We start from the raw sequence: 12,315 nt of genomic DNA on the forward strand, positions 1-12,315 counted from the left end.
TTCTTTTTGTTTTTTTTGAGGCTCTCAGGAAGTTGACCGTTCCCTCTCCCACCCGTTGTATGTCGCCTTTATTCGGGGGGCGGTTGTGTTTCTTCTCTTGCCCTTTCTTCCCGGGGAGGAGGGCCGGGCCGGGCCGGGCCGCCCCCCCGAGGGCTCCGCGCACCCCTATGTTTGGCTCGGGCTCTGGCACCCTCCGAGGCGGCGGGACGTGGCCAGTGTACCCCGCGGCTGATGGCACCCCAAGCACCCCCCCCCCCCCCGCGCATTTTAGTGACCCCTCTGCGTGCTTACATCACAGAAAGACAATGAGAGCTTTCACTTCTTTCAAGTTGTTTTGTTTTTAACGTTCTCCCCCTGCCCCCCCCCCCTCCTTCTCCCCCGCCCCGTCTAACGAGGACCACATGGTGCCCGCCCACCCCTCCCCGGCTCTCCCCCCTCCCTCCGCCGCCTCTGCAGAGCGGTTCCGCGGAGCGGGGCTCGGGCGCTCCCCCCTCGCGGCGGCGGCGGCGGTGCCGTCGGGGGCCGAGGGGCGGTGGCTCGACGGCGCGGGGCGGCGGCGGCGGCCCCGGCGGCCCCGTCCATGGCCGGGCACCGGCGGGCCGCGGCCGGCACCACCTGTGAGGCGGGCGGGGATTGGCGGGCGGCGTCATATGACCGGTCACGTGCTGGAGGCAGCTCAGTCCAAAAGAAAATGGGGTTTGGTGTAAATCTGGGGGTGTAATGTTATCATATATCACGCTACCTCGTAAAACCGACACTGAAGCCTGCCGGACAACAAATCACAGGTCAAAATTATGAGCTCTTCGTATTATGTGAATGCGCTTTTTAGCAAATATACGGCGGGGGCTTCTCTTTTCCAAAATGCAGAGCCTACTTCTTGCTCCTTTGCAAGCAACTCCCAGAGAAGCGGCTATGGACCAGGCGCGGGTGCCTTCGCCTCCTCCATGCCCGGCTTGTACAATGTGAACAGTACCATATATCAAAGCCCGTTCTCTTCCGGATACAGCCTGGGCTCTGATGCCTACAACCTGCATTGTTCCTCTTTTGATCAGAACATTCCCGTCCTCTGCAATGACCTAACCAAACCCAGCTGTGAGAAAGCGGAGGAAAGCAACCTGCACAACCAGGCTGAGGCTAATTTCCGGATATACCCCTGGATGAGGTCTTCAGGTAGGGGCGAGCGGGGCTGGAGCTGTGGCAGCCAGGCAAAGCGTGTCGCCAAAATTACTGTCAGCACAGCCTTGATGGTTTTAATTATAGCCGAGGCGCCATTGCGTAGAAAGCCCGTGGCATTGTATGTAAATGAGTATCATAAAACTTTTTATTGCCCAATTAATGGGTTCTAGCCTCGTAAATTTATTTAACTCCATTTGCTATGGAATTTTAGCATTGAGTTTGTTTGCGCTGTTTGCTGCAGAAATGCGGAGAGTTGGCTGCGTACTCGCAGAGCCCCCTCGGGTGAGCGTCCCCGCTGCCCTCCGCCGAAGTCGGGCAACAAACCTCCGCCCGGGGGGGGGAAAGGGGGCCCGGGAGCAGGGACGGCTGTGCCGGGGCTCCGCCGGGCCGCGCCGCGTTCGCCCCATGCCCCCTCCGCGGAGATAAGAATCTATAGAAATGGACTGAACAGGAAAGCGGAGGGAGGGGGGAGTTGGGGGGGGCCGGGGGCGAGTGTGTGTGAAAAGCGAGAGCTCGCTTCTGGGGCTGAACGTGGGGTATTGTTTACGATCCGGGCGGGGTAGGGGAGCGGGGAGGGGTGTGTGTGTGTGTATGTGTGTGTGGAGGGAGCCCCCAACATAAAAATAAAATAAATACGGCCCGGCCTTCCCTCTAGATCTTTACTTCCCTTTGCGAAATGCAAAAGCCTGGAAGGTTTTAGGGAAATATATCGCCCGGGGGAAAGTTCCTCCTCCCAAAAGCAATTTCCTCCCCCACCTCCTCTCCTGAATGCTTTCTCTCCACTTTTTCTATGTCTCGAGCAACTTAATTTTCGCTTTGCTCGAGCAGAACAGGTCGTGTCGCTGAAATGTCTTTGTTAGGACAATGTGTGTGTGTGTGAGGGGGGGTGTGGGGATGCGAAGGGGAAAAGGGGATTATTCACTCTCGCTTGGGCTGTTTCTGTTTTGGTGTTTGTTTCTTTACGTTGGGGGAAAAAAAAAGGGCGGGGTGTGTGTGTGTGTGTGTGTGTGTAAAAACAAAAAAGATAGAACTTTCCTCTTCTCTTCCTGCCTAACTGCTGGGCGTGTGTTCCTGCCTGCCTTCAGGTCCCGATAGAAAGCGAGGGCGCCAGACCTACACCCGCTACCAGACCCTGGAGCTGGAGAAGGAATTCCACTTCAATCGCTATCTGACTCGTCGGCGGCGGATAGAGATCGCCCATGCCCTCTGCCTGACTGAGCGGCAGATCAAGATCTGGTTCCAGAACCGGCGGATGAAGTGGAAGAAGGAGCACAAGGAGGAAAGCTCCAGCACTCCGGCTCCCAACGAGCCCACGTCAGCAGCAGCGTCTGTGGAGAAAGTGGAAGAAGATGAAGAAGAGGAGGACTAGGGAGTCCCATTCGAGGAAGCAATCTCTTATAATAATGTATGCACGTGACAGCTCTAAAAGCTCCCTTTAAAGAGAGAGAGAGAAAAAAAAAAAAAAAAGGAGAGAGAGATACACACTCACTGTTTTTATTAAAAAAAAAAAAAAAAAAAAAGGTAATCAGTTCCCCTTCAGTTCTGTCTTGCAAGCGAGCGTTTGCAGACATGAAAACGTCTCTTGGGTTGGATTTCCAGCCCTCTCTCCCCTCTCCTGTCCACTCCAAACCTCCCCCGAGGTAGCATATCCTAAGAGCATCCTACAATCATTTGAGTTTTCGTTCACCCACGCTCGGGTGGGTTTGTCCCGGGGACGTTTCGGTGCGAGGACTGCTGCTTGCACATAAAGTACACCGTGACCTTCCGAAGTAACTACCTGACTCGATAGTCCCGATCGCGATGAAAGGGGAGAAGTGCATTAGGCTCACATTAAGGAAAACTACCTAATTTTGAATAAGTAGCTCTGCACTTTCCTTTTTATTTTTATTTTTAAGTTTTCCTTTTCCTTTTCTTTTAATTATTGTTAGAAAAGTACCGTAACTAACAGCTACACTAACAAAAGGTAAAACAGCAAGCGAGGGGAAAAAAAAAAGATGTGCCACAAACCACTACAATCCACAGCAATGAGTCGTACTACCTATTTTTCAGACTACCTATATATCTTGCTCCGCCTACCTATCTTCGAAAGTATGCTGTATTTTAGTAGTCAAAAGAAGATAACGTACTAATGTGAATTGCAAAATGCTTTTAGAAACGTAAGTGTAGTCGTTCGAAAAGCACGCATCCATAGCTTTGGTATAGAATTTGGTACCGTAAAGGCTGAATATATTTAAATTTAAAATAATATATTTATTCCAAAGCAATTATTAATGAAAACCATATGCTGCAATATATCTCTGTCCGCGATCCTTTACTTTTCCGAGTGAGGGAGCGAACACACACGCCAATATTGTACAAAGCGGTTTAATATCTACCGTGGGCTTCTACCTTAGGCTGCCTCTGCTCATGGCCGTTTCCTTATCCTGGGTTGATCTTACTCAATATAGCTGAAAGTGTTCTTGGCAAAGTGAATTTAAATGACCATGTAACCACCTTTGAAATATCTGTTTGTCCTGATTATCCGAACGTGTTAATATGTAATACCGTGAATTTTCCTACGATAGCAGATATTGTATATTTGAACGATTTTTTTTTCTTTGTCATTTATATTTGTCTTGGAGCTCATTTGTAAGATCATGTCATAAATTGGGAAGTATGTAATTAATTCGGAAACTTTGTCGCATGACGTATCGTTCAGAACTCTGTATAAATCCGTCTAGAAGGTTTGGCTAAAGTTGATTAAAAAAATTGTATGTTACAATGTGTTTCGATGTGTTCGTTGTGAACATTTGGATATGCCGTGTAAGTATTGGAAGTGGAAAAAAAATATGTCTGTGAACTCTCTTTGGAAGTGATACCGTGTTCAAGTATCTCCCACGATAAATGTGTTTTATGTCACACGGAAAATAAAGATGCTTGTTGACAATGAATTGTGTTCATTTATTAGGGAAACGGGTCGAAGGAAGGATAAAAAATACAAAAAATAGTTAACGTGCAAATAAAGAAATTCGAGCACATCAATCTTTCCCCCCCCCCCCCATAATCGAAAGGAATAAAATAATCTAAGGTGACGAATGGACAGCGATCTGTCAATTTCTCTATCTCGACTTCGTGCTTTTTATTATTTTTTTACATTTATTTATTTATTTCTCCCAGCGTGGTTGATTAATAAAGCGGAAAGCTTCTTTATGGCAGGGCTTCCTTCCACCGAGCTCCGGGCTCCTCCAGAAAACCCGAGCTCGGCCCAGGCGGCCGTGACGAAGCCCCACTCGCACGCAGGGAAACCAGATTTGGGAAGGAGGAAAAAGTGAAGGGCAAAACTTCCCGGGGTGAGGGCTCGGCTGCGGGCGGGCGGCTTTCCGGGGCCGGAGGGCACGAGAATTGAGTTAAAAAGGGGAAAAACAACCCCGCTTTAGGAAAGATGTCAATTCGGACAGGTACCGCGCGACGTCGAGGCGAGAAAACATTTTACAATAGTGAAAAAAAAAAACCATCAAAAATGAAAAATTAAAAAATATATATATAAATAAAAAATAAAATTTAAAATAAAAATGATCTTTAAAAAGCCCGAAATGTCCCTTTATTCGGGCGGCCGAACACAGGTAGAACGAGAGCATCGTCTGCACAGAAGTTCCCTTTTTCCGCCGCCCTCCGTCCCCGCCGATGTACTAATTGCAATTTTAATAAAATTAGTGCGAACTCCAGGTCTGGTTAAAAAAAAAACTCCGGGGCTGCCTCTGTGGTAAGATGGCGCCTCTCTAAGACCTGCCTCTTCTTAGTGATGAGGAAAAGGCCATAAATCCGTTGTTGTTTATGAAAATTTACAACTTTGCAATACAACTTTATGAGTTGTTCGGTTTTTCCATTGGTCGTTGTCGGTCATGTGGATGGTAACCGTGAACATGAACTTTTTTATAATTTCCCTTGCGAGAATAGAGCCGCATTCTTTTGCTGAGCTCTGTCCTGCTTCGGATCTCTCTGGCTTTCAATCCCCATTTCATTTGCTCTTTGTAAGGCAATAGTGAACAAAGTGTGCGGAGGTTCGGCATAAGCAGCCGCCTAGAACACAGATCCGGGATGGCAATTTCCAGTTCCCCCGCTGGAAGGTGTGGCATATTGGATTCAAAGCACTGGCGTGGCAGATTTTCAACTTGCAACCTGGCTAATTTCCTGCTTCTTCTGGCACCAAAAGGAGGGCGATTCGTCTCCTGTGCAGCCAAAGCGACAGCTGTCAAAGTCGCAGGGGCTCCTGTGAGCCAGAACCTAAAAGGTGAGAAATGTATATGACACTGCCGTAAGCAGGGAAACATGCTTTAATACGGGGAGATATTAGACATGTGCAATTAAAGCGAATGCGAATGTGAGCGGCCAGAAATAGACGCGGCCGCAGCTCGGCTTCTTTCGATTTAACCTGTGCATGCAGAGGTGCTGAATAAAATGCCGATTTGCTGTTATTTATTCGGGAAGCGTGGATTTTTCACGAAGTTTATTCCTGTTTGCTTTTGCCAGGGGGTCGCTGTGGCATTCTGATTATTTTCTAAGAATTCAGGTTTAGAGCATCAATCCGGAAGGATTATAGTGTTATTATTCTTATTATTTTTGCCGGCACGAGGGAGAGAGGAAAAAAAGAAAAAAAAAAAAAAAAGGATGATTTATATATGCGTATATAAAAGAAAATTTTTTCTTTCGCAGCGTTAACTTTAAGCTCCACCGCGGCGGCTGAAATTTAGATGTGATTTATCTGTGATTATTTTAAGGCTGTTTTGGGGCGGGGGTGGGGGATCACGGCACAACGTTGCTACGTCCGGGGGAAGGTTCTTCCCGGAGCGCGGCTGTGCCTTTGGTTGTCTGTCTCGGGTGGTCGCCGTGGTGCAGAGCTCAGGCTGCGGCAGCGCTCAGCCCGGCTGCGCGGAGCGGAACGGAGCGGATCTCGGAGCCGGGGCTGAACGCGTTCTCGTTTCGCTGCGAGCGGGGAGTGGGTTGCGGGCACCCGCAGCCCCCCACCCCCCCACACACACCCCGGGGAAGGCTCCCGGGCCCCCGCCGCCGCCGCCCCTCGGTGACAGCCATCACGGGTGAGCTGCTCGCAGCGCTGTTTGTGGCGCCGAAGCCGCGCATTTGCATTGCATTGCGGTACCCGGCGGAGTGGGGCTGCGGCGAGCGGCGGATTATTTATTGCGGGCGGCGGTGCTCAGTGCTGCCACGGCGTGGCCGAGCGGCGGAGGCGGGCACCGGGAGCGGGGCAGAGCCGGGAGAATGCGCTGCTGCTGCTGCCGGCACCGCGCAGGGGCTTAACCCCCGCCTCCCCCCAACCCCCCCCAGAAAAATTAAGAATAATAATTCAAAAAGAAGCATTTCTTAAAGAGAAATCCGGCCTACCGCATCGCGACCGTGGGCAGATACTGCGCAGCCCCCTCCCTTCGCTGTGTCCTCGGTGTGTGCGTTTGTGTCAGCCGGGGGCGGCCCTCGGTCTGTGTCCCCCGGGCCGCCCCCCCCCAAGTGCCCCGCGGGTCAGAGCGGCGTCTCGGCCGGCCCGGAGCGCCTGGATTCGAGCTTAGTTAAAGGGTTGGGAGCGGAGGGAGGGAGGGATTGGGGGGGGGGGGATGCTGCCGAGCAGAGAATGGTTTGTAAGGGGTTTTGTGTACGAGGAGAAAGAGGGTTTTAGAGTTAGGAAGGGAAATGCCTCCGCACCTGTACCTGTGGTTGAAGAGAGGGGGAACGTGGGACGCGGGGAGCTCTGCAAACAAACGCACGGCCGGGAGATACCAGGGGCTGCAGCGAGGGGCTCTGTGGCAAAACGCTGCGGCTGTCTTCTGCTTTCCACGGCAGGAAAACTGCGGTGGATGTGCCCGGGCGAGCAGAGCTCGGGGTGCCGAGATTCGGGGTGCCCGAGGGCGGGGGAGGAGCGCAGAGGGCGCGCGGATATGAGTGCGGCACAGAGCGCAGCGCGGAGCGTTTGGCTGTCACCGAAACGGCTCCAACGCGGCCCGGCCGCGCGGACGGAGCACTGAGTGCTTTTGGATATGATGGGGGCAACAAAAAAGTGTTTTCGTTGCCTGCGGTCGGGATGTGAACTGTTCGGTTTGGATGCGAGTGATAACTTGGGAGAGAAAGAAGGAAAAAAAAAAGTGGGGGTGGAAAGGAAAAAGAAAAGGAAAGAGAAATAAATCAGTGCATAAGCAATGCTGCAAAATGTAAATAAAACAGAGCCTTGCGCGACTTTTTAAACGTTGGTCTCCGTGCCACGGATTCACACAAAGGCCGCCTGAGCACAACTTTATAAAGTAAGGCCTCTGCGCTCCGCTCGCCCCGAATATTGATGTTTCACGGCGCGTTTTCGTTCTGCCCCACGTTGGGGGAAATTCTCTCGTTTTAAAGCTCTTTGTGCTCGCCGCTCTGTGTGTTGGGTTGCTGCCGTTCCCCCTTTTTATAGCCCTATTTGCAGAGAGCATAAAACTTTCCTGGGGAAGGCTCTCGGCACACACGCGTTTCCCTATGAGCCCGCAGCTCAGAGCCGGCGTTTTGCCAGGTGTGGCCGCGGGTCGACCGGCACCGGGAGTTTAAGGAAGTTGAAAAAAAATTGGAGGCAATCAACATCTGAATGTGAAAGTCCAGCTGAGGCCGCGAACAATACGAACTATTGTGGGGCGATGTTTTAACTCGCTGCTGTTTTATAGGTATCGTAATCAGCCCCCGGAAATGAGATAAATAGTCCTCCGACAACAACAGAACTCTCGGGTTAAAGCCGCTTTAGGAAACGGGGCTCGCACGAAAGTCACTTTCCGGAGGAGCGCGTTTAAAATTAGGATATTCTCTGTGTTGTAATGGGAGCACGCACGGCTCGGGGTGTGCCCTCCTCCGCAGGATCCGCGGGGTTACGGCTCCGCTGTGCGCGTCGCGGCGAATTTCATCAGCACTGTTACTGTCTCTGCCCTGGGCCGGGAATGAGATTTCCGCTACGGGTAACTGCCATGTTGAAAAATGAACGAGGAAATGTTTGTTTCGTGTTGTTGTGGGTGTGTGTGGGGTTGTTGTTTTTTTTTTCCCTCTTAAAGACACATATCCGTGTTTAATCCAATTGTTTTAGAGCGACGACGAAAGCGATTGGCTTCTACTGACTCATTAGCGGGGCTGTATTAATTAGGGGTAGCCCTGCCGGCTCGGTGTTGCATTCGGATGTTGGGTTCCCTCGGCCCGGCAGCGGCGGGGGGGGGGGGGGGGGGGTCGAGAAAGCCGACACGTGAAGGTGTATAGGGGCTGTGCGAGGGGACTCGCCCGGCCTTTCTCAGCCCCTTCTCGGACTCTGGGACGGAAAACCCCCTCCCCGCAGGCCGCACTTCTCTGCTCGGGCCCGGAGCAAGCCGTTAATTGCCGGAGCGCTCATTAACGCACGAGAACCTGGCCCACGCGGGAGGCGCAGCCTCACACAAAGCTGGCGCCGGGGCGGGAAGCCCCATCGGAGGAAGGGGGGGGATTTCAGCACACCACTTCCAGCCCGGCCGCCTCGGCCTCAGCACCGCGGTGGGGACGGCGGCGGGGCGCGGTTTTCTCTCCCACGGGCAGAGCCCCTCCGGCGCCGCGTTGCCCCTTCCACGCTCCGAACTTTCCCTCCGCAGCATCCATCAATCGCCCGCCCCCTCCCCAGGGCCGGCGCTCTCCCGCTCCTCCCCGGCGCTGCGCGGCGACAACTTTTACGGGAGCCCCCTCGCCTCTCCCCCCTCCCCCCCCCCCCACTCCGACCACCGAAGGAGGGGGCTCCACGTCCTCTGCTGTCACCCTCGCGCCGCTGTTCTCACGGCGGGATCCCCGAGGGGGCGGGCCGCCGGGCGGGGGCGCGGTCCGTCCCCGCGGGCCGGGGGCGCGGGGCGGCGCGCCGGGGCCGGGGCTGTCGGTAACTTCGCGGCGCGGTGGCGGCGGCCCCGGGGGAGCGGGCGCCGCTCGCGATCCCATTGGCCGCCCCGCCGTCAGCTGCTCCTATTTTCTGCTGTCGCTTTTGGCGCTCGGCCATCCAGAAACAAACCACTTCGATGACTACTAATAGTTATAGCCAGATGTACTAATACACAACAAATCACGGTCCGGGAGAGGGGAGAGCAAATGAGTTCCTATTTCGTGAATCCCACTTTCCCCGGGAGCCTGCCCGCTGGCCAGGACTCCTTCCTCGGGCAGATCCCCCTGTACCCGGCGGGCTATGATGCTCTGAGGCATTTTCCGGCTTCGTACGGGGCGAGCAGCCTGCAGGACAAGACCTACACCTCACCTTGTTTCTACCAACAGTCCAACACCGTCATTGCTTGCAATCGGGCTTCCTACGAGTACGGAGCCTCTTGTTTCTATTCAGACAAGGAAATTAGTAGCGCCTCTCCCTCCGGCAGTGGCAAGCAGAGGGGACACGGGGACTATCTGCACTTTTCTCCCGAGCAACAATACAAAACCAACGGCGTGCAAAGCAAAATTGTGAATGACGAAGGCACCGACCGGAAGTACACGAGCCCTGTTTACCCCTGGATGCAGCGGATGAACTCCTGTGCCGGTAAGTGACTGAGCGCAACCGAAGGGAAAGGGCACCAAAAGTTTCTTTCCCCCGGATTTTTTTTGTTTGTTTGGTTTGTTTGTTTGTTTGTTTGTTTTAGGTAAACTGGGGCTGCCAGGGGGCAATGGTTCCGCAGGCACCCGATCGGATCGGACCTGGCACCCTGGCACCCTGGGAGCAGCGGCAGGGAGCCCAGCCTGGAAAACGGGCAAAAGAAAAAAAAAAAAAAACAATGGCAGTACAAAGGAGGGAGCAAAACCCTTTTCCCACTCTTCTAAAGCCACCCCAAAGCTCATCTCCTTCATTGTCAGAGAGCAATGCAAGGAATATGCCCTCTGCACTGAGGATCCAATGCATTTGTGGCACATTCCTCATCGCCCCCCTCCCCCAGCTCATTAGTATTGGATATTGAGAGCACGTTTCGGGGCCGCACTCGCATGGCATCGCGGATTTTCTCTGCCTTACAAAGTGAACCGCACGGGATCGAACCGTTCTGGCTGGGAGTGGTGCTGAGGAAAGGAGGGGTCCTATAGGGGTGGCACTTAATTTTGATAATCCCATTACCACGTTTGCTTGCATTATTTGCTAATGAGTCCAGGAGTGAGAACCCCTCCCGACTTTATGCTCGGTGGACTGTGGGTTGCGTTTCTTCTTTTGGGAAAGTTAAACTTTTAGCAAGACCATTCTGATGCTGCTTTGCATTGGAGGGCAATAAATTCCGGAGCAAATGGCAAAGGCTGTTCTATGATCTTTAGCTGATGTCTATCATTATGCTGAAATTACAGCCCCTCTGTAGCCATAGAGCAATAGAGTCAGCACACACACACACGCACAGCCTCGGCCCGCACACGTGTGCGTGTGTGGATGTGTGTGTGTGTGTGTGTGTGTGTGTGTGTGCGTGCGCAGTCTCCCCGCACCCTCGTAGGGTGCTACCTACAGCTCTCCCCTCTTTGTATCACGGCCACCCCATGAGCACGTCCTCACCCCCAGTGGGTCAGGGAGGGGGAAAGGGGGACAAAAAAGCCCCACCAGCCCCCACCTCTTGCCCCCCCACACTCCCGCTTCCCCCTCCCCCCACGAAAAGCGGCACGGCTTTGTGGTCTGAAAGCACTGGGCCCTGTCCAACGCGCTCGTTTTGTCTTTACTTCTGCAGGTACAGTATATGGAGCTCATGGGAGACGAGGGAGGCAGACTTACACCCGCTACCAAACGCTAGAGTTAGAGAAGGAGTTCCATTTTAACAGATACTTAACCCGAAGACGACGCATTGAGATTGCGAACGCTCTCTGCCTTACCGAGCGCCAGATTAAAATATGGTTTCAAAACAGGCGGATGAAATGGAAAAAGGAAAACAAATTCATAAATTCCGCGCAGCCCGGCAGCGACGAAACAGAGGAAAAGTCAGGGGAGTAGAACCGTGCTTAATAAACGCTACCAGGCCCGTCCTTAGAGCTCACTGTTATATTGTTATTTACCTTGTGCTCCTTCTGCTACTAAAATCCCATAGGTTTTTCACAGCCTATTAATCCCCACAAGCTGATGTACGTCTGCGATCAGCCGGGACTTTCTCTAAGGCACGCACATGTCCGAGCCTTCGAGCTACGGCCGTGTACATAGATAAGAACCACTTTTGCCACGAGTAGGTGGCGTTGCTTAAAACATGAAGAGACCTGGCCCAGATTTTAAAATATTTGGGTATTTGCCTGAGTGCGGGAGAGTGTCCCCGGAGTGTTCGTGTGAGAACCGACCCGCGGGGCACTGCTATTATTATTATTTTTGTGCGTGTGTGATTGTGAACGTCCATACTGTAGAAACATGAGAGATTGAAGAAAATCTCGGCTTTATCTTTTTACAAGCTGCCGCTAAGTCGGGCCGCCTCGATACGATGTGTTTGGGGTTTTATGGTCCGCAAAGAAGGAAAAAAAAAAAGTTTTACACGAGTAGAAGATATTTAAACAGAACAAAATGCAGTAAAAATCCTCGTGACAAAAATCGTTGTATAAAATCCTGGGTATAAGCTTGCGGATAATGCGAAAATGAATTGCAGGGAGATTTCTAAATGCCACTAAACTGACCCCAATCTGCACTACTGATACCGAGTAAGAGCTCGGTATAAACTTTGGGGCGAGCGAAGGGAGAGACTTTGAAGGGGTGAATTTCTGTGGTTCCCGTCGAGCTCGCGCTGAGATTTCGGTGAGCTCAGCTCTGCACTGAATTATGGACTTCATTTCTTGGGGATTTAAGGGTTCGGGTTGGTCTTTCTTCCCTTTCTTTTATCTTTTTTTTTTTTTTCCATCTTATGAAAGGAAAAGGAAAGTGTCGGTCATATTAACTCGGGGATATTCTTCCCCGCTTTTGTGGTACCTTAATTTACATCCGCATTTCCTAGCACTGAAAAAAAAAAAAAAAAAAAAGGAAGAAAGAAAAGAAAAAAAAAAGATACTCTAAAGAGAAATAGCTGCGATAACATGGTTCCATTTCGGGTTCTGTGTAAGTAATAGAAGCGCAGCGATTGATATATGCGTTATATCTCTATATGTTGTATTGTTTTCGTGCGAGTGTGCTGTGAGGCTGTGTGCAAACCCACTTGTGCACGCACCGAGGCT

The 12,315-nt window shown here is 52.1% G+C and overlaps 3 protein-coding genes across 6 annotated transcripts in view; all 3 read left to right on the top strand.

Moving 5' to 3' along the window:
- Positions 1-671: 671 nt before the first annotated feature.
- HOXA7 (homeobox A7) lies at positions 672-4,106 on the top strand. Its single transcript, XM_065752937.1, has 2 exons — positions 672-1,170; positions 2,262-4,106. Exons 1-2 carry the CDS (start codon positions 795-797, stop codon positions 2,543-2,545), a joined length of 660 nt encoding a protein of 219 aa, XP_065609009.1. The 5' UTR covers positions 672-794; the 3' UTR covers positions 2,546-4,106.
- Positions 4,107-5,137: 1,031 nt separating this feature from the next.
- HOXA3 (homeobox A3) overlaps positions 5,138-12,315 on the top strand; it is a 44,357-nt gene continuing 37,179 nt past the window's right edge. For all 4 annotated transcript variants that reach the window (XM_065752915.1, XM_065752918.1, XM_065752916.1 and 1 more), the window contains exon 1: positions 5,138-5,446. The gene's annotated coding sequence lies outside the window, so the exon portion shown is untranslated. The remainder of the gene's footprint in view (positions 5,447-12,315) is intronic.
- HOXA6 (homeobox A6) lies at positions 9,125-11,640 on the top strand. The gene is made up of 2 exons (XM_065752936.1): positions 9,125-9,709; positions 10,863-11,640. Exons 1-2 carry the CDS (start codon positions 9,274-9,276, stop codon positions 11,120-11,122), a joined length of 696 nt encoding a protein of 231 aa, XP_065609008.1. The 5' UTR covers positions 9,125-9,273; the 3' UTR covers positions 11,123-11,640.

This window comes from Cyrtonyx montezumae, unplaced genomic scaffold (genome assembly GCF_038088225.1).
Source record: "Cyrtonyx montezumae isolate F1298 unplaced genomic scaffold, pur_monq_1.0 scaffold_8, whole genome shotgun sequence".
NCBI classification, from domain to species: Eukaryota; Metazoa; Chordata; class Aves; order Galliformes; family Odontophoridae; genus Cyrtonyx; species Cyrtonyx montezumae.

Coding starts and splice junctions, on each gene's coding strand:
- HOXA7 (XM_065752937.1), top strand. CDS start 795: ATGAGCTCTTCGTATTATGTGAATGCGCTTTTTAGCAAATATACGGCG. Junction 1,171..2,261: donor CCCCTGGATGAGGTCTTCAG/GTAGGGGCGAGC, acceptor GCCTGCCTTCAG/GTCCCGATAGAAAGCGAGGG.
- HOXA6 (XM_065752936.1), top strand. CDS start 9,274: ATGAGTTCCTATTTCGTGAATCCCACTTTCCCCGGGAGCCTGCCCGCT. Junction 9,710..10,862: donor GCGGATGAACTCCTGTGCCG/GTAAGTGACTGA, acceptor TTACTTCTGCAG/GTACAGTATATGGAGCTCAT.